Genomic DNA, 22174 nt, shown 5'->3' on the forward strand with positions numbered 1-22174 from the left:
TGCGAAACTACTTTTTTAAGGTTTTTCCCATAGGGTACCTCAATTTTATTTTTGCTAACAATTCTGACAATGTCAGGCTGTTTAAAGAAAACGCAAAAGCTGAAATTGATAAATAACTTAAATGTCAAAAGTGATAAAAAGAAGAAAACTTACTTCTATTCATTCAAACTCCAATCACCAAGTTTCATTTCTAAATTGTTTGTTTCATTTTTACAGTCTGAAAAATACATTCCTTCCACATGCAAACTGCTCTTGATGACATTTGGGCATATTAAAGTATCCTACAAGCAATAACTGCCGTATGCTTTATGAAAAATTGAAAAGCAATGACAGCTATCAGCTCGTAGAACAAGTTAAATACCCAGCGTTCCGAGCAAGTTCCAAGTTTTCCATTTTCATAGCTGCTTTTTTCTTGTTTTCACATATGTCAACACTTATTTTTTGTCTGTTTCAATCCTCAAATATGTTTTCTTTCTTTTAAAAAGGTGTATGACTAACAAATCCAAATGATATCCCTCTGAATCAAACACAATTATTTTCCTCCCGTGAAAAACTTTAAAAAATGGCTGCCACTTACATTTAACAAAGCCAGGTCTAATATAAATTCGCAGTAAGTAACAGAAATATGGATGGATGGTTGGAATTTTTCTCCTACAAGAATTGTTTGTTTTTATTATTAAAACAAACGATCATTCATATTTTTTTAGCAAAATAAATAATATCACTGTCATTTAATGTTGATTGTCGGACTTATTTTTCAGCTCAAGACTTCTTGTTTTTAATGAGAAATTCCGACTAAATGGGGCTCTCAATGGGGAAAACAGATTTTATTATTTACGTTAATATTATGGAAATTTCGTTTTAACTTGTTTTTTAGCATAAAATAAAAAGAAAATTTGTTTGTTTGTTGTGTAAGATGTAATTTCATTTCATCTCGTGAACTTTAAAAACAGTATTCTCACTCGTGGCTACGCCACTCGTGAGAATACTGTTTTTAAAGCCCACTCGATGAAATAAAATTTCATCTTACACACAAACAAACAAATATCCTCTATGTATTTTCCTGTATAAATTTATTTTTATGTATTATAATTCATTTTGCAAGGCACCAGAGTTTGATACATACGGAATTCTGCATAACTAGAGTTGCATCAAAAAATCATTTATGTTCATTTTTTACGACAGCCACACTTTATCCTTGCATATCATGGCTACTTCATTAACAAAGACACTTAAAAAGGAATTAAAAAAAAAAGTTTCCTCAACTGGGATTTGAACTCCAGACCTCTCACTCACTAAACGAGCGCGTTACCCCTGCACCACGGAGCAGTTATACAAACGTTAACTGAATAACATCAAGCCATTCTAAATTTAGAACTTCCATTGCATTTCGGGTTTGTAATTCCTTATTAATTTCGAGGTTTTTTGTTCAGGATAAACCTGTTGTTTAAAATTGAAAAAAATAATTTAGCGAAAATCTTCCCGCCCAAACAGTCCGACATGTAGAATCTATATATTCCACTACTCGGTTTGTGTAGTATTCGGTAATCGACATCGCTAAAAATAGTATTTTCATTGATAAAATCATATTCATCCGCGCAATTTGTGATTGTGCATTTATTGACAATTCTATAAGCCAACGCTATTTTTAAACTTTGAATGCGTTGTAATTTGTTGGATACTTGTAACAAAATAAAAATATTTCTTTCTTTTAAATCGCTAGTTTTAAGCTGTTTTGAGAACTACTTGTTGTTAGGTTTGTCGTAAACTTTTGTGTCAGAAATTGAATTTCCGCTTTGTATTTACTTATTTTCGATCAGAAAATACAATAAAACAATATTAGAAATCTTCGACCATTCGGGAATTATTTTGCTTGAAAATTAATGTGCCTGTCTTTGACAATCTTTACGCAGTGATCTCCCCTGATTTTTTCGGCGTTAGTGTACCTATAAAGGGAAGTAACCACTTCAAAAAAGTGGATTTCTTTCGGCATTTGCAATTAATAGCATTAGACTCTGAAATTTCGCTACCATTATTTGTTTGGTCTGACGACCCAAACAAATAATAACTAAACTGTCCTTACCTTTTAAGTTTTAAGTGTATCCGATACTTTACTGTAGGCCTACTTGAGAAGTTTTCTTTTTTTTATTCTTTAAGCAAGTGATGATATCTACAAATCATAAACATACAATAACCTAGGTTTTATTTAGGAAACAAAACACTAACCCATTTACACGGTTATGATCTGTGAAATCTGATCCTTCTGTTTCCAGAATATTCTTAGCATGGTTTTTGACAAAATAACGATGATATCCTATGTCCACCATATCTGTAACGTTTCACTGATTAAATTTGTTAAATAATCCTTTGTTGCATGCTTAAATTGTCTGCATGTTCCAGTTTGACCTGGGACATATCCCAGGTTTGACACATAATTATTTACATTGCAATTACTTCCGTTGAAAACGGATGTATGTTCACTTTTTGACTATTCAGCAAAAAGATATTTTATATCACTTTTTGACTATTCAGCAAAAAGATATTTTATACGCGAAAAGCACTCCAGGGTGCAAACAACTAAATTTTATGAGTGTCATAGGGACTCCAGAGGAGAAATTGATGTCCTATCGGGGTTTAACGTTGAAAATAAGAATGAATCGAGAAAAAAATGGCGGCCATTTTATTTCATTTTATTTAGGAAATAGACCATGTGACCTCTTAAAAAATACTGTTACCTATGTAACAGTACAAAATTCTTAGTCACGTGGTACACTTGCATTAACAGTAAAAATAACTCCCAGAGGCCTATGGGAAATGAGCATTACGAAAAAAGTGAGGGGTAATAATATAAATTGATTATTATTTTGAGAATTTCGAAAACAGTAACAGCAAAACACTTACAATAGCTACGATATTGTTGAATTTTTGGTCCAGTCCTCTCAAAATAGTATTATTTTTAACATGTTTCCTTGCCAATTTTTTAAGCTGGTTATCTTTTACTCATTTTGTTGTAAACTACTGAGTTTTACTCATTTTTTAACGAGCCGTTGACTAATTAACATTCTAGGCCATTGGTACAGCTTAGTAATTTTCGGATATTATCATTTATTCCAAATTAGGTAAGGTCACGCAGCTAAATGTCGCGCGCCAGTAAACATGGTAAAGGTCGCGTTGAATCCGTTTTCAATTCTAAATATGGAAAATATGGTAAAGTCGCGTAACAAGGAGTCATGCAAACTTTAGCCCTTCAGTATCTCCAATACTGTTGACAAAATATTAAATTTTATGAATGAGATTCCTTGCTAAATTATCTATATAAAGGTGACTTGGTCCAAATGTTGGCTGGAAAAGGTATTTCTTAGTTTAATTTTTTCTTGTTTAAAGAATAGAAAATCATAAGTAAGTGTATAATATTGTATACCATATGTAGTACAAATGTTTTCACTTTATATGCAAATATATGTTGCACTAAGTCTGTTCATCAAATAGTTTTGCTATTAAGTAAATATTTACGTATATATATGTATTTTTATGCCCCCCTTTTGGAGTCACTAGGTCAAAGGTCAAGGTCACAGGGCTCTTGAATGTTAGTATGGTTTCCGCTCATTTATCTTGAAAGCTATTTATCACAAAGTCTTCATGTTTCTACTATTGATTGGTCATAACTATTAGATGACCCCCATTGATTTTGGCTCTCTAGTTCAAAGGTCTTGGTCACAGGGGCCTTAAATATCACATTATCTTGAAAAGTATTGTCATTATTTTTCTTTTTTCCATAATTGAACACTTCCATGTACCCATTTATGGCAAGTTTCTTTAATAAAATTACCAATTATGTGAGTCAGGGTTAGAAAGGGGGGCATATGCGTCGTTCGACATTTCTTGTTGTACTTATGTTTGTATTGCGCAACAGTCACTTGTGCGCAATTTTGGACATTGTTAAGGCATTTCAGCACTTGAATTAGGTCGCGAGAGGAGTCGTGCAGACTGATTTTCGTAAGTTGGTCGCACGCCAGTCTACTTTTGCAAACCACGTAAGCTGCATGCGCAGATAAAAGGGTATATAAGCTGGGGATTTTCTATTTGTTTGGTTTCTTTGAGTTAACTGGAGTTGAAGATTTGTTGTTACTCAGTTGAGTTGTTGTTGTTTATGTGTTTAATTTGTTTGTGACTTTTGCTAGAATATAATTTTGATGCATAATTTTAGCTTAATTTTTTTATTATCAGGCTTAGACATGGGCTTCTTATTTATTATATAAGCATTGAGTTCTAAATGATAGACTTTTTCAGCGAAAACGTGTTTATACAGATTTCTGTTTTAAAACAACAAAGTAATATTGTAACAATATCAGCAAGCACTATAATATGACCGAGTTTGTACGGAAATTTTGGTGCTCATTTAACTTCGGAACACCTCGCCAATTATTCCTTATTTCAGTGTATCTGGGGACTGATGGAAGTAGCTTATATGTTGCTATTGTTCGCAGATAGATTCGACCAATCAGAAATCCCGCCATTTGAACAATTAATCAAATCTTCAACAGCTGCGAAAAGACCTGTCGCATGCTTCTTTGTAAAGAAGTAAACTTGTATTCAACGAACTTTATGTTATCAACCATAACCAATTTTTATCTCTTCTTAACTGTCATGGTCAATAGTTTTTTCTGAGCTTGCACACACTTAAGTTATAAATTTCCATTTTTAACCAGTAGATAATGCTCCACTTTGTATTACTTGTACTTGCAATAATCATTTCCCTTCTTGAATTCCATAATCTTGCACAGTTTTTTTATAGATATAATCGGGTAAATACAATTTCAAATCTTTTTGACGGAGTTCATATATTGACCTGTTACTTAAAATATATTAACCTGTATTCAAAGATTTAACTTACTCATTTTATAAGAATGTATTAACTCACTTAAAAATATGACCAGTAATATGTCAATGTGCCGTTTAACAATAATAAACAAAAAAACTAAACGTTTATGTATCTTCATTTTATTATATATTTTTATGTGAAAGATTATTACATTTTAACTTTAAAGTTAACACTTCTCTTGAAAAATTAAACATACATGCATACACAACTTATAAATATTTTTAGAGCATATAGGTAAAAAAATTAAATTGATGTAAAATTTTACTATTTATCCATTTCAAAAAGTAATAATCTTTCACTGATCCCGCGAAAAGTAACATAATAATATCCAAGTGAATGTTTACATTAATTTATCTATTACTTCTATAGCATTTTTCCCCAAACTAATTAAAATAAAGCAACAATTTTCAGCCAGCTCTTACGAAGATTAAGCATAAGCACAATTTGAGCCGCATCACGACAAAACCAACATAATGCGTTTGCGACCAGCATGGATCCAGATCCGCGCAGTCTGATCAGGGCTTACAAACCCTATAACAAGTAGAAAAATTGAAAGCGAACAGCATGGATCCTGATCAGACTGCGTGGATGCGCAGGCTGGTCTGGATCCATCCAGGTCGCAAACGCATTATGTTGGTTTTGTCATGGCGCGACTTAGACATTCTCGTAATGTATAATCCCTCTTCTAGATATATATACTATGAGTTAGTTATAAAATGCTTGTATTTCAGCAAAGTGAAGCCAGAGTCCGTCTTTTACTACTTTAAGAGAATCTCCATACGTTCGTTGATTGCATAGTATTTCGACATAATATTGATTCGTTGCAGGACCTGCATATTGTGCACAAAGATTGTCTCCAACATATATCGTCAAATCCCTAAGTCTAGCCCCTGCAATAAATAACAATTTGATAAAATAGATATCAAAACAGCTTATAAGTAAAGCTGTATACATTCAATAATTCTATGAAAACGATTTAAAATTAATGCTGTGTTATATACATGTATAGATTTACTTACGTTTTGACAAAATCAAAATATTTCTAAGAAGTTATAATAAATTGAATTTACTTGGAACATTCAAGTTCAAAATTACGGCGAACTGTATGTCACTTTGCTGCAGCTCGCCATACTACACTAAATGACAACAATCTTAAAGTGTTTTTAGAATAATATCATCCTTCTAAATGTGCCTAAAACAGTGACAGCTGACACTGACGGTAGATCAGATGGTCGGTAGGTAGGTAGGTAGGTAGGTAGGTAGGTGGGTATTATTACGATGTTCTTGTTGTTTTCGAAAACAAGTTACAATATTTTGTCTATTCAAAATAACACTCTAGGCGAAATTATGTTTAATCAGAGCCAGTATACAGCGATACCCAACAGACCTGTGCTTTTAAGAGGCAGGAAAAAGTCAGAAGTCAGAGAAACAAATGAAAGTATTTTGAAGTACACGATTAGTGATATTGCCAAACTGTTGGCATATCGCTATTGCTGATACATTCCATTTAAAAGCGTTATACGAAAGTACACAATGTTTCTGTTAGACAATAACCTCATATATTGACATGACCAAAAATGGTGAAGGTTCCAAACAGCTACGCAACTGCTTAACATATTTCCTAACATCAATCAAAGACAATTTGGGAAAATATTTACTGGTGACGAAGCATTGGCTCAATATTTCGAACTAGGAGAAAAATTATGAACAAAATATTCGCCGGAAAGACTATACACATTATTACCTAAATGGTGCAGAAAAAATATGGCCTTAATTATGCTTTTGGCATAATCTAAAAAAAACACATGTTTAAAACCACTGTTGCATAGTAAATTATTAACTCAAACTTTCAAAAAATGTATGTATGCATTAACTGACGCGATTTACGAAAAATGTTTCACAACGAAAGCCTGTGAAGGTCGCGCTTACTTTTCTCGGGTAGATGCGCGTGTCCTGATTTCTAAGATGCGTTGCTGATGTTTTCAAGGTTTATAGATTATTCTAAGAGCAAATTTTATTTTAAAAGTGCTATAATGGTAAATATTTATTACTGGTATAACTGTTTGTTTGCGTTATTCATTGAACGTTTGACAGTCGTATTATGCAAAATAAACACGTGTCATGCATTTTGATACCTTTATTTTAGTAAAAGTAACATTTTCCACGGTAAAATTAAATGTTAAAGGAAAATTTAATATTTGAACATTAAAATAATATGTCATAAATATAGCAAATCGTAAAAAAGTGGTTATTTGACTTCCATTCAAAAAAGCTTAATTTTGAAACTACTTTTATAACAGAACAGAAACTTTATTACTTGGTTTAAGCATAAAAAGCTCATCACCATATTAAATATACAAATACAACATATAATACATAAATGACACATGACATGAATATATATAATTACAAAATAATGGTTTATGTGATGTGAGAATGTTTAATTTGAGATACGAAATTACTTAAAAAGCATATGAATACATGTATATAATACACAAGAATTGGCCTATCTTTACCAAACATTATCAATTTAAGCTACAATACATTTTCTTTTATGTTATTCAAAAAAGCAAACTGTGACAAATAAAGGGGGATAACTTAGGTAACTTTACATAACCAGTATTTAAACATTTACTTCCCCTTAATAATTCATGATCAATATTAATAGAATTAATTTCTATATGGAAAAGAAAAACCCACACAAAACAGACCAATACCCAAAACAACTAACACTTGACTTAATTATAAGGATTAATTTTGTCAAAACATTTTATCATGGTATTTATATTTTGTTATGTGTTGAAAAACAGATCAATTTAATTTGAGAAGTTACAAATATTAATAAATAAATTTAAAAAAAATATATGTATATATGTACAATTTCATATTCACATATAACTTTACAAATTTACATGATGGATATACAATGCGCATTTAACAGTAACAATGATACTTTTTTCATTTTTTTAAACAACAGAAAAAACAGAGAAAGAGAGTAAAGCTTACATGTCAGTATATTATAACAAACTATCCCTCAATTTAAAAGCTTTATCACAGAATATAGCTAAATTTTTCAGTTCTTTCTTGCGACCAGTTTGCATTAATGAAATGAATTTAAACATACTTGTGTTGCAATAATAGTATCTTGGAATGTATTGCTTTCTTAACTCAGAATATATCGGACATTTAAGGATAAAGTGAAATTCATCTTCTATATCATTCATATAACATAAAGTGCACTTTCGTTCATTCCTTGGTACATTATTATGTCTTCCTAACTCGATATTAAGTTTGTGTGAGGAGAGCCTTATTTTTGCTAAAACATTTCTATATTTTACATTTTCAATATATTTTATGTATAACGATTGTTCAAATGTGATCTTATATTCCCTATACACATCTAACAATGATGAAGATTGAATACCATCATTCCAACAACTTATATAAATATCCCGTAATCTATTCCTAAAAATAGGTACAAATATTTTTATATTAACAGAATCGGGATATAACCAGACTTCATTAAATCCTGCTGACTGAAGAATGTTTTTGACTTTTGAAGCCCAGTTTGTTGAACAATTTACCACATCAACATCATATATCTGTCTACACAATATTGTTCTTAATATACAATTATCTTTTTACCTGTAATTAACTTAAGAAAATATTTTGTCATACGAATATGCCTTTCAATGAAAAGAGGAAATCTCCCCAATTCTGCATATAATGCCAAAGTATTTGTTGAGTGTTTAACATTTAAAATAAACCTACAAAAATTTTAATGTACTCGTTCCAAAACCTCTGCATTCATTAACCCCCATACTTCACAGCCATAATTTTAAAATTGATAAAACATAGGCGTCAAAGAGATTAAACATAATGTTAACTGGTACTTTGTAGTCACGTAACAATTGTAACAATGAATATAATGATCTGAGCCCTTTCCCAGCTAACGTCTTTGTAGCTTGCATGAATGACCCACCACTCGTGAATACCACACCTAAGTAGTTAAATGAATTTACTTCCTCGATTTCTTGATTATTATAAAACCACTTATCCATATTACCAAGTCTACCACCTTTTCTGAATACAATTATTTTTGTCTTTTCAACATTTACCGTCAAATTCCAACGATTACAATAGGACAATAAACTATCAAGTGACTTCTGCAAACCAGACCTAGATTCTGAAATGATGGCGGCATCGTCAGCAAATAACAATAAATAAATTGATATTTGGTCGATATTAAGACCAACGTCAATATTTTCCTGCAGGTGTAATTCGATATCATGCAAGAACAGGGAGAAAAATATTGGAGAAGTTATCTCCCCCTGGAAGAGACCAATGCTACTATTGAAGACATCAGATAACGTTCCTAGATGTTTTACACATAATTTTACATCATTATACATTGATCTTATAATTGACAAGAATTTGCCGTCAATACCTAGTTTTATAAGTTTATACCATAACCTTGACCTATCAATACAGTCATATGCTTTTCTATAATCAATGAAACAACAGTACAGTTTCTTTTTGTTTTCAATTTGCCTTTGTATGAGTGAATGTAAGATAAAAACAGGATCAACTGTGCTATACCCATTTTTGAAACCAAACTGGGCATCCGACAATACACAGTTGTCTTCAGCCCATGATTTAAGTCTTTCGTTTAATATAATTGTAAACAGCTTAGAAAAACAGCTAGTAAGTGTGATTCCTCTATAATTGTTGGGATCTGAAATATTGCCCTTCTTATGCAAGGGAATAATAACACCTGTCGCCCATGACTTGGGAAATTTCTTCTTATCTAGTATATCGTTAAAGAACAAGTTTAAAGGGTGAATTATCTGAGGGACAGATACTTTAAAATATTCATATAGGATATTATCTAACGAGGGCGTTTTGTTTACTCCTAACTTCTTGATAGCTTTCAAGATTTCCTCATTTGTAATACGTTCATCTAGCGTCTCAAATGTGCTACTGTCATATATCCCCTCACCTAAATTATTGATAAAATCGTCATAGTCATTATTTTCTACTTCCTCCCTCTCCCCTGACATTAAATTGCAAAAATAATCTTTAAAATCACTAACTGAAATATCTTCCCCACAAACAGTAGAATTTGTACTTTTGAATATTTTCCAAAATTCCCTTGGTGATTTCCTCCTTAAATCGTTCATTTTCTGACAACGTGTACATGTATTATTAAAAGCATTCTTTGATTTTCTACATTGATATTTATAGTCTTTTCTTTTATTAAAAAGTATAGTTCTATCTTCTGAAGAGTAAGATAAATTATATCTGGATACAGCATCCTTATATGCAGCCAATTTTTGAGAACATAAATTATCAAACCATTTCTTATTTTTGTTATTATCACTAAAACAAACTTCACTGTCAACAATATAAGTCTTCTTGAAATACTTATCACCATGCTTACACAAAAAATTAGTAAAAATAGAGGTGAGTTTATCAACACTGTTTTCTCCATTAATTTCAGAACGTAAATCACTTTCAAGTGAGTTCAAATTTTGAGATATATCTCTCAAAAATAAATCTTGGTTTCTTTTATCAAACTTAATACGTGTATTAGTACTACTTGTAGGCTCATATAATGGTTCAATATTAGTTTTAAAAGAAAACGACAATGTGGCATGGTTGGAAAAAATATTGAATTCTCCGACCTCAAAATTGTCAAGTAAGCAAAAATTATCTTCTTGTGTAAGTAGGTAATCTACTACACTTGTTCCATTATGCGTGAAACAGGTAAATTTCCCATGATCACCTGACCAGCGACCGTTAACTATTCGCTGATTGGTTGCTTTACAGAGATCAAGTAGATAATCACCGAACCGATTTGACGTAGTATCTCGAGAAATGCGAGGCATGTGATTATCAATAGTTATAACGTCACCACTACTAATATTTCTGTCAAACTGAATAAAATCAGCTTTACAACCAGTTCTACTATTAAGATCGCCTACTACAAATATTTTGCCTAGCAAATTATAGTCCATAATATCTTGTTCAAGTTGTGAAAAAATATCAATATTGTAAACGTTATGCACAGGGGAAGATTCAGGTGCGATGTACGTAAAACAAATATATATATCATCTCTAATATTAAAAAATGTTTTATCAATTTGTAACCAAATTATACAGTCTATAGAATTTTTAACAATTTTTATTCCTTGCCTTATAGTGTCTTTTATATATACCACAATTCCGCCGCTTGACCGCTTTGCCCTACGGTGTTGATATTTCCTATATGAATGAATTGGGTCTGAATAGCCTTTAAGTTCAATATTTGACGATTTGTTTGTCCATGTCTCACTTAGACAGATAATATCATTTTTACATAATATGTCTAAAATATCCTTGCATTGTTTTTTACCCACAGTAAGTCCTTCTACGTTCCACGATATACATTTTAAAACATTCCCACTTGGTTCCTAGCATGATTCTCTATAAAGGTGATTGTTAATGTAAAGTTTGTCCATCTTAAGGTATGCTTCCTTTCCATCCCGGCGGGCCTGTAACATGATAGGGATTAACTTACGGCGCTGATCTACTATTTCTTTCGGATACTGTTCTGATATGCCATAGATAGATCCCTTCAGTTCCTTAGCAGCTCGTCGCACCCGCTCACGATCGGGAAGTCCGTGAATTTAGCGACAATCGGTCGTGTTTTTTCCGGCACTATATTGCCCAATGCGATGTACTCTCTGAAGTCGGATATCACTAGATGCATTTTCTATTTTAAGTTTTCTTCAATGAATTGTAGGATTTTAACTTCACAGTTTTCATCTTTTTCTTCTTTGATTTTGTGAAACAATAAATTGTCCCGCATACTACGACATTTTAAATCTTGTATTTCTGACTTTAATGCGATTTCTATGCTTTTATGTTCTAGTTCAATTTTCGACATTTTACTGGCAAAACTATCTAACTCTTTGTGATGCTTATTCATTTCCAGCAAAGTTTGACTATCGAAGTCGCGGCTACGCTCTAAAGCCTGTACTTTATCATCGAGTTCATTGACCTTTAATTCCATTGTTTGGATACGCATGTTTATACTGTCAACACTACATAGAATTGTATCTAACCTGGAAAGTTTATTGTCTATACTATCCAACCGTTTCATTAGCATTGCCATAACGTCTGTGCCTGGCGAGGCGGTTACATGAACATTAGATGAGTTACATGCATCCATTTGTCCCATAATTGGGTAGGGGCTTGCACCAATATTCACTGGAGGGGGGTACGTGTATCCAAAGTTCGATGATAATAACTGTGATTGGGGGGTATAAGGTTGTGTTTGTTTAAACGATGAGTCAGTTCTTAGCTTTTGTATATTTTGTCCATTTTCCTTGTCCATGTTTTGCCTTTGTTTACGTTCCCGCCTTTTCACTGGTGTTTGATGTTTTTCTTCTCCAGGCGAAGTTTTAAACTTTTTTCGCTTTCTGGTCATATGGTCCCAATATTAAACATTCCCTTCACCAAAAAATATATCCAAAACTATACTAATTACTTTTATGCCATAGAAGCAAAAGGCGACTGCTATTTGGTCAATAAGCTCTATTTAACTGAAACAAAATATCAAGAGTGAAAGACGTTTGAAAAGATTAATTTTAGCATTGTGGAGGCTCAAAGGGCCTTTAATGAATTAATGGTAATTGAATTGAGAAATATGCCTTAGGAAATAAAACGCAATAAGATAATAAATATGGATATTCACAACTCTACGAAGCAAGGAAAGAAAATCGTGTAATTTGCGCGACTTTCTTGTCCTCGAGGTATATACGGCAGTATACAATTTAAGATATACAATGAGAAAGCATCAACAATGTTCCAAGAAATATAAGGGTACTTTATGAATGGTGACATGGTTTTCCTTAGTAAAGCTTACGTTTTCAAGATATTCAACTCGTTAAAATGCCAAATGAAGACTCTGTTAAATACGAAAGCCTAATAGTGTCAAATAAAATAAAAAAAAATGCAAAGGCGTTATAACGCGAATAAAAGGCGTTACTAAGCGAATCAAAAGGCGTAATAACGCGAATAAAGGCGTTATAATGCGAATCAAAAGGCGTAATAATGCGAAAAAACCGTAATAACGCGAATCAAAAGGCGTAGTAACGCCTTTATTCGCGTTATAACGCGAATCATAAGGCGTAATAACGCAAATAAAGGCGTTATAACGCGAACCAAAAGGCATAATAACGCGAATAAAGGCGTTATAACTGGAATCAAAAGGCGTAATAACGCAAATTAAAACGCATTATAATGCCAATTTTATACCATATTTATACTAATCAAATTGCCTAGTAACGCGAGAAAGGAAGACCAATATTGATCTGAATTAAATGCTCAAGATTTAAACTCGTATAGAATAATACAATATACATTTACAATAACTATCATTCCATTTGCACAGTAATAATGCAAACTATTTGTCATAAACTAATGAAGACTCTTTAATATTTGCCAATATAAGATGACTTGGTGACTTAAGTTATGCTCCAAAAACCAAATTGCTAACGGACGGACAGACAGACGGACGGACGGACGCCAGGGGGTATAACATGATATGCCCGAAAATCTTTCGAGCATATAATAAAACGTACATCTAGATCAATTCTTTAAATCAACGTTGTTCTTCCTTCCATACATTACTAGGCCACTGTTTGGAATTTAAATGGTATTAAATTAGCGTTATAACGCCTTTTGTTTTGCGTTATTACGCCTTTTGATTCGCGTAATTACGCCTATTGTTTTGCGTTATTACGCGAACAAAGGCGTTATTACGCCTTTCAATTCGCGTTATAACGCCTTTATTCGCGTTATTACGCCTTTCAATTCGATTATAACGCCTTTATTCAGGTTATAACGCCTTTGATTCGCGTTATTACGCATTTTGATTCGCGTTATAACGCGATTAAAGGCGTTATTTCGCCTTTTGATTCGCGTTATAACGCCTTCATTCGCGTTATTACGCCTTTTAATTCGCGTTATAACGCCTTTCAATTCGTGTTTTAACGCCTTTATTTGCGTTATAACGCAAAACAAAAGGCGTAATAACGCGAATCAAAAGGCGTAATAATGCGAATAAAGGCGTTATATAACGCGAATCAAAAGAGTAATAACGCGAACCAAAAGGCGTAATAACGCAAAACAAAAGGCGTTATAACGCTAATTTTATACCATATAAATTCCAAACAATGGCCTAGTCATGTTAGAAAGGAAGAACAATGTTGATCTAAATGAATTGATCAAGATGTACGTTTTATTTTCAATTCTGTTCGGATACGTCCTAAAAACACAGTTTAATTTTTTTTTTAAATCTTTTATTAGGAAATGCTTCCGTCGGATTAGAGGTTACTATCACCCAACTTTATATTCTTTTCTACAAGGATAAAGAAGACAATGTCTCCTATAATTGTAACTTAACAGAAACATTTTCACCCTTCTAAGCATACCTATCAATGATTAAAATATACTTTAACCCTAATGTGATTTATACGAAAGCCTAATAGTGTCAAATGAAATAAAAAATAGAAATACAAAGGCGTTATAACGCGAATAAAGGCATTATTACGCGAATCAAAAGGCGTAATAACGCGAATAAAGGCGTTATAACGCGAATCCAAAGGCGTAATTACGCAAATCAAAAGGCGTAATAACGCGAAAAAAGGCGTAGCAACGCAAATAAAGGCGAAGTAACGCGAATAAAGGCGTTATAACGCGAATCAAAAGGCGTAATAACGCGAATCGAAAGGCATAATAACGCGAATAAAGGCGTAATAACGCGAATCAAAAGGCGTAATAACGCGAATAAAGGCGTTATAAAGCGAAATGAAAGGCGTAATAACGCGAATCAAAAGGCGTAGTAACGCGAATAAAGGCGTTGTAACGCGAACCAAAAGGCGTACTAACGCCAATTAAAACGCATTATTATGCCAATTTAATACCATATTTATACTAATTAAATGGCCTAGTAACGTGAGAAAGCATGACCAATATTGATCTGAATTTATTGCTCAAGATATTAACTCGTTTAGAATAATATAATATACATTTACAATAACTAACATTCCATTTGCGCAGTAATAATGCAAACTATTTGTCATAAACTAATGAAGACTCTTTAATATTTGCCAATTTAAGGTGTCTTGGTGCCTTATAGGTCCATTGGACTGGACGTAAATACAGTTAATCTGAATTCACATGTATCACATATTGATTTTACACATGTCACTATAGTAAATGAATTTCTTTTCTTTTCTTATCTTATCTTATCTTATCTTATCTTATCTTATCTTATCTTATCTTATCTTATATCTTATCTTATCTTATATGTGCGTCATATGTTCAATTATCTTCGGATATATCCTATTTGATTACCTTATAACATCTAGTATATTCTAATTATCTGAATGCCATTCCTAATTAAGCTATAGGTAATAGGCTATAGGTAACAAGATTTGGGAAAACGTAAGGTATAAGTTAGTCACATTAGGGTGATAATTGATAAGTATGTTTAAATGGGGGATAGTGTTTCAGTTAAGTCACAATTATAGGAGACATTCCCTTCTTTGTCTATGTAGAAAAGTATCTATAGTTGGGTGATAGTTAACCTCTAATCTGACGAAAGCATTTCCTAATAAAAGATTTAAAATATCAGACTGTGGCCTTAGGACGTATCCGTACAGAATTGAAAATAAAACGTACGTCTTGATCGATTTATTTAGATCAAATTGTTCTTCCTATCTTACATTACTAGGGCACGGTTTGGAATTTATATGGTATTAAATTAGCGTTATAACGCCTTTTGTTTTGCGCTATTATGCCTTTTGGTTCGCGTTATTACGCCTTCTGATTCGCGTTATAACGCCTTTTGATTCGCGTTATTACGCCTTTTGATTCGCGTTATAACGCCTTTATTCGCGTTAGTATGCCTTTTGATTCGCGTTATAACGCCTTTATTCGCGTAATTACGTCTTTTGATTCGCGTTATAACGCCTTTATTCGCGTAATTACGCCTTTTGATTCGCGTTAAAACGCGAATAAAGGCGTTACTACGCCTTTTGTTTCGCGTTATCACGCGAATAAAGGCGTTACTACGCATTTTGATTCGCGTTATAACGCCTTTATTCGCGTTAGTACGCCTTTTGATTCGCGTTATAACGCCTTTATTCGCGTAATTACGCCTTTTGATTCGCGTTATAACGCGAATAAAGGCGTTACTACGCCTTTTGCTTCGCGTTATAACGCCTTAATTCGCGTTATTACGCCTTTTGATTCCCGTTGCTACACCTTTTTTCGCGTTATTACGCCTCTTGATTCGCGTTATAACGCCTTTATTCGCGTTATTACGCCTTTTGATTGGCGTTATAACGCTTTTATTCGCGTTAGTACGCCTTTGGTTAGCGTAATTACGCCTTTGGATTCGCGTTATAACGCGAATGAAGGCGTTATTACGCCTTTTGATTTGCGTTATTACGCCTTTATTCGCGTTATTACGCCTTTTGTTTCGCGAAAAAAGGCGTTATAACGCCTTTTGATTCGCGTAATTACGACTTCGTTTCGCGTTATAACGCGAATAAAGGCGTTACTACGCCTTTTAATTCGCGTTATAACGCTTTTTTTCGCGTTATAACGCGAATCAAAAGGCGTAATAACGCGAATCAAAAGGCGTTATAACGCGAACATAAAGGCGTAATAACGCGAACCAAAAGGCATAATAACGCGAAACGAAAGGCGTTATAACGCTAATTTAATACCATATAAATTCCAAACCGTGGCCTTATGATGTAAGATAGGAAGAACAATGTTGATTGAAATGAATTGATCAAGATGTACGTTTTATTTTCAATTCTGTACGGATACGTCCTAAGGCCACAGTCTGATTTTTTTAATCTTTTATTAGGAAATGCTTTCGTGAGATTAGAGGTTACTATCACCCAACTATAGATACTTTTCGATAAAGACAAAGAAGACAATGTCTCCTATAATTGTAACTTAACAGAAACACTTTTACCCCTCTAAGCATACCTATCAATAATTAGAGATACTTTCACCCTAATGTGACTTACGTATGCCTTACGTTTTTCCAAATCTTGTTACCTATACCCAATTACCTATAGCGTAATTAGGAACGACATTCACATAATTAAAAGATACTACAGGTTATTAAGTAATTATACAGGACATATCCGTATATAATTGAACATATGACGCACATATAAAATAAGATAAGATATAAGAAAAAATAGAAATTCATTTACTATAGTGACATGTGTAAAATCAATGATGTGAATTCAGAGTAACTGTATTGACATATAACCCAATGGACCTTTAAGTCTCCAAGTCACCTGATATTGACAAATATCAAAGAGTCTTCATTAGTTTATTACAAATGGTTTGCAATATTACTGCGCAAATGGAATGATAGTTATTGTAAATGTATATTATATTATTCTATACGAGTTTATATCTTGAGCAATAAATTCAGATCAATATTGTTTTTCCTTTCTCACGTTACTAGGCCATTTGATAAGTATAAATATGGTATAAAATTGGCATTATAATGCGTTTGAATTTGCGTTATTACGCCTTTTGGTTCGCGTTACTACGCCTTTATTCGCGTTACTACGCCTTTTGATTCGCGTTATTACGCCTTTTGTTTCGCGTTACTACGCCTTTATTCGCGTTACTACGCCTTTTGATTTGCGTTATTACGCCTTTTGGTTCGCGTTACTACGCCTTTATTCGCGTTACTACGCCTTTTGATTTGCGTTATTACGCCTTTTAATTCGCGTTATAACGCAAATAAAGGCGTTATTATGCCTTTTAATTCGCGTTATAACGCCTTTATTCGCGTTATTACGCCTTTATTTGCGTTATTACGCCTTTTGATTCGCGTTATAACGCCTTTATTCGCGTTACTTCGCCTATATGTGCGTTGCTACGCCTTTTTTCGCGTTAATATTATGCCTTTTGATTTGCGTAATTACGCCTTTTGTTTCGCGTTATAACGCCTTTAATCGCGTTATTACGCCTTTTGATTCGCGTAATAACTCCTTTATTCGCGTTATAACGCCTTTGCATTTTTATTTTTTATTTCATTTGACACTATTAGGCTTTCGTAATACATATGTTATAAATTTAATTGATAAAGAAATCAATTTGAACACAGTTTTCCTCCCTAAATTAGAGAAAAAAGACATTATACATATACGCTCATCAAAATCGTCTTTTGGAAATATCAAAACAGCAAAATATCTTTCAGTCACTTTTAACAATAACAAGAGCTGTCGGTAGGACAGCAACGCTCGACTATTCATAGTGCTTGATAGTAGAAGAACCTTGATAATGTAAAATTTTCTAAGTTTTCAAAAGAGCAAAATTTTTCTTTAAATCCATGTCACAGTTAAAGGCCTTGGAGTGAGTCCTAATACGCTCTCAAAGAAGAGTATAATATTTCAACTTGTTTCAAAGCCAGATGTCAGTAGAATATGAAAATAATCTGGGGTGGTATGCAAACTTGAACATTAATTCTTAGTCGAAAAAGGGGCATAATTCTGTCTAAATGCTTGATACAGTTACCTCCTCCTGTCTACAGGTTGAGGTTATAATGGTGAACAAGTGTGCAAAGTTTCAAACCCATATGTCAATGGACTTTGAAAATATTTGAGGTATTACAAAAACTTGAACGTAAATTCTAAGTCAAAAAAGGGGCATTATTCTGTCAAAATGCTTGATACAGTTACCTCCTCCTGTCTACACGTTGGGGTCATGATGGTGAACAAGTGTGCAAAGTTTCAAAGCCATATGTCAATGGACTTTAAAAATATTTGAGGTATTACAAAAACTTTTACGTAAATTCTAAGTCGAAAAAGGGGCATAATTCTGTCAAAATGCTTGATACAGTTACCTCCTCCTGTCTATTGGGGTCATGATGGTGAACAAGTGTGCAAAGTTTCAAAGCCATTTGTCAATGGACTTTGACAATATTTGAGGTATTACAAAAACTTTAACATGAGTGGTTACGCTGACGCGGACGCCGACGCTCGGGTGACTACAATAGCTCTTCTTATTCTTATCGAATAGTCGAGCTAAAAATTACAGCGTTGATTGCACTTGTGTGTATTTAGCTAGAAATTCCAGTCAGATTATGTCAGATAATGTGTATCTATGAATGCCCAAGTTTTCGAAATGAAAATATTGCATGTATTTGGATGTATATTTTTTTTTCGTAGAGAACATTCTCTCACTTTCGTTGTGGAACAATCGTGGTTACTCGCGTCATGGCCCAGTGATAACAAGTTCTGATGTGTGTATTTTAACAGTTATTTTCACAAGTCAATGGGCGGAGATACTTTCAGCTTTAATGTCATGTGTAAAAGGACTAATTTTGTATTGTGTATCGAAATTGATAAACTAGTTTGTTGACATTGATTTTCCACGTGTGTAATTAGATAAAGTGTGTATCGAGTGTGCAAAAGGCGTTGCATTCCTTGTGTTTATTTATAGTATAGAGGGGTATATTTGCCGTTATTTTTTAATTACTTGCATATAGAATGTCAATTTCCTGTGAATAAATGTACTATGCAAGGATATCAAGACAGGAGAGTACTGTTTCAAATGTTAATAATTGAAAGTCTCGTTTAAATTAAAAGCTTGTTTATTTATCAACAAAAGGCTATCAGTAAAAAGACGATTTAAAAATGAAAGATGACGGTCATCATTATCTAATAAAGTTACAGGAAAAGTGTGTGATCAGGCATTTCAACTAATTACTTACTAATTTAAGGATTTCACAGAAGCACTTTCCTAACTGGTGATTTCATGAAATCCCCTAATTTTTAAGCCCCCCCCCCCCTTTCGAAGAAAAGGATATATATATTGTTTTGCTAATGTCGGTCTGTCGGTAGACTATATGGTTTCCGCTGATTATCTTAAAAGCATTTCATCACAAAGTCTTCATATTTCACATAGTGATTGCTTATAACAAGTAGATGACCCCTATTGATTTTTGGGGGACCAGGTCAAAGGTCAATATCACAGGGGCCTTAAATGTCATAAGGGTTTCCGCTGATTATCTTGAAAACCATTTATCACAAAGTCTTTATATTTCACATATTGATTGATCATAACTAGAAGATGACCCCTATTGATTTTTGGGTCACAAGGTGACAGGTCAATGTCACAGGGGCCTTATATGTCAGAATGGTTTCCGCTGATTATCTTGAAAACACTTCATATTTCACATAGTGATTGGTCATGACTAGTAATTTACCCATATTGATTTTGGGGTCACTAGGTCAAGGTCACAGGTGCCTTAAATGTCAGAATGGTTTCCGCTGATTATCTTGAAAACTACTTCACATACTGATTGGCCACAACTAATTAACTATAAGGAGACCACTATTGATTTTTGGGCACTATGGCAAAGAGATATAAGATGTGTTTTCCTAAACCTTAGTCTACATAAAGCAAGTATCTCCAGGGACAGGCACAATTCTGATGTGAGGGTCATAATAAAAACATACTTAGAAATATAGAAATCTACAAATTTGTGCCACATGCCAAATAGCTTAGCTGCAGCTTAATCATTTAACAAAATAAGACTTGACTTGAGTGTGTTTTCCTGTATAAGTGTATAAAAATTAAGTGACCCCGCGGTGGGTCAATACTGATCCCAGCTTTATGATTTACATCGGTTCTTCAGAGGTTTACAAGGTAATGCTACATGCTAAATTGCTTAGCTTTTGGCATTGTAATTTCACATTATGAGACTAAAATGTGTTTTCTTATACAAGACAATACAAGACTATATCAAGTGAGTGACCCCAAGGGCTATGCCAATATTTACCCAAAGGACGTGATTAAAACCAGTTTTGTAGAGGACAACATGACAATGCCACTTTTCAAATATCTAAATACTAGGCAAAAAAACCCAGAAAGAATTAAACGTGTTTTCCTATACAAAACATTATTAACTGACCCCCTGGGCAGGGCCAGTATTGACCCTAGGGGCATGATTAATACATGTTATTTTGTGGTCCGAAGTGATGTTACACGTCAAATGTCTAAGCTCTGGGTATCCTAGTTTCACACAATAAGTCTCTGAAGTGTTTTTCCTTTGTTAGTTTATATAAATCAAGTGACCACTGGGGCGGGGCCAATATTGAACCAAGGAGCATTATTCATATTAGTTTTAGTTTTCTTGTTGCTGGGTCGTGTGGGGGTTGCGTTCATTGAACGCCGCCTTTCCTTGTTGATCTTGTTTATCATATTGTAACATTCAATAACAAGTAACCGGGGCTTATGTCAATCTGTATAAATCAAGTAACCGGGCTTTATGTCAATCTGTATAAATCAAGTAACCTGGGCTTATGTCAGTCTATATAAATCATATAACCGGGGCTTATGTCAGTCTATATAAATCAAGTAACCGGGGCTTGTGTCAATCTGTATAAATCAAGTAACCTGGGCTTATGTCAGTCTATATAAATCAAGTAACCGGGCGGGCCAATTCTGATCTCAGGAACCTGTGTCCTGCACATCGTCTCGTTATAAGCAATATTTCTGCTTCTTTCTAACAGTTCAAAAGATACAGAGCGGACACATTTTTTTGGAAATTGACATACAATGACTAAATGTGACATTGAGCTTGATCTGTGGAGGGTCAAACCTGCGCTCTGCACGTTGTCTCATTATGGTTAACATTGACAGGTAGATTTAATTTCCTTCCACAGGTTCAAAATAGACAGACCGCACACAACAACTGCAAATTTGAAGAATTATACCCCCTTTTTTATGTTTATTATATTGAACTATCCAGCACTGAAAAATATGAGCACGCCGTCCGCTGGCAGGTCTTGTTTAACATCACCTTATAAAAAAAATTGAGTAAAGTGGATGAACATTTGACCGTAGCCATTTTGTGACCTGGCAAAACGTTCAAGTTTCATTTAGTTATATAGAGTGACCATACATATTTCTTTTATAATTGATTCATTTAATTAGTAGTTTTCTTATATTTGTTTTAATTTATTTAAAATGGGTTAAATATTTAACTTAATATTTTACAAAATTACTGCCATATCATCGGATTCTAAATTCAAGTTTTAAGTTTTTGTGTCCCCACTTTGGGTTGGCGGGGGCATTTAGATTTACCCTTGTCCGTCCCTCCATCTATCTCATTTTGTGTCGCATGTAGCTCAAAAATTATTTGACCTAGAGTCATGAAACTTTTCAGGAATGTTGCTAAGCATGTGTAGTTGT

The 22174-nt window shown here is 33.4% G+C and overlaps 1 protein-coding gene across 1 annotated transcript in view; it reads right to left on the reverse strand.

Moving 5' to 3' along the window:
• Positions 1-5000: 5000 nt before the first annotated feature.
• Positions 5001-22174, reverse strand: part of LOC132720330 (fibropellin-1-like) — a 38976-nt gene continuing 21802 nt past the window's right edge. Inside the window, exon 8 of the mRNA XM_060704458.1 lies at positions 5001-5772. Coding sequence (XP_060560441.1) covers positions 5588-5772 — 185 coding nt within the window. The 3' untranslated portion in view covers positions 5001-5587. The remainder of the gene's footprint in view (positions 5773-22174) is intronic.

The sequence above is a fragment of the Ruditapes philippinarum genome, unplaced genomic scaffold (genome assembly GCF_026571515.1).
Source record: "Ruditapes philippinarum isolate M1 unplaced genomic scaffold, ASM2657151v2 ctg10449_1_1_1_1, whole genome shotgun sequence".
In the NCBI taxonomy this organism is placed as follows: Eukaryota; Metazoa; Mollusca; class Bivalvia; order Venerida; family Veneridae; genus Ruditapes; species Ruditapes philippinarum.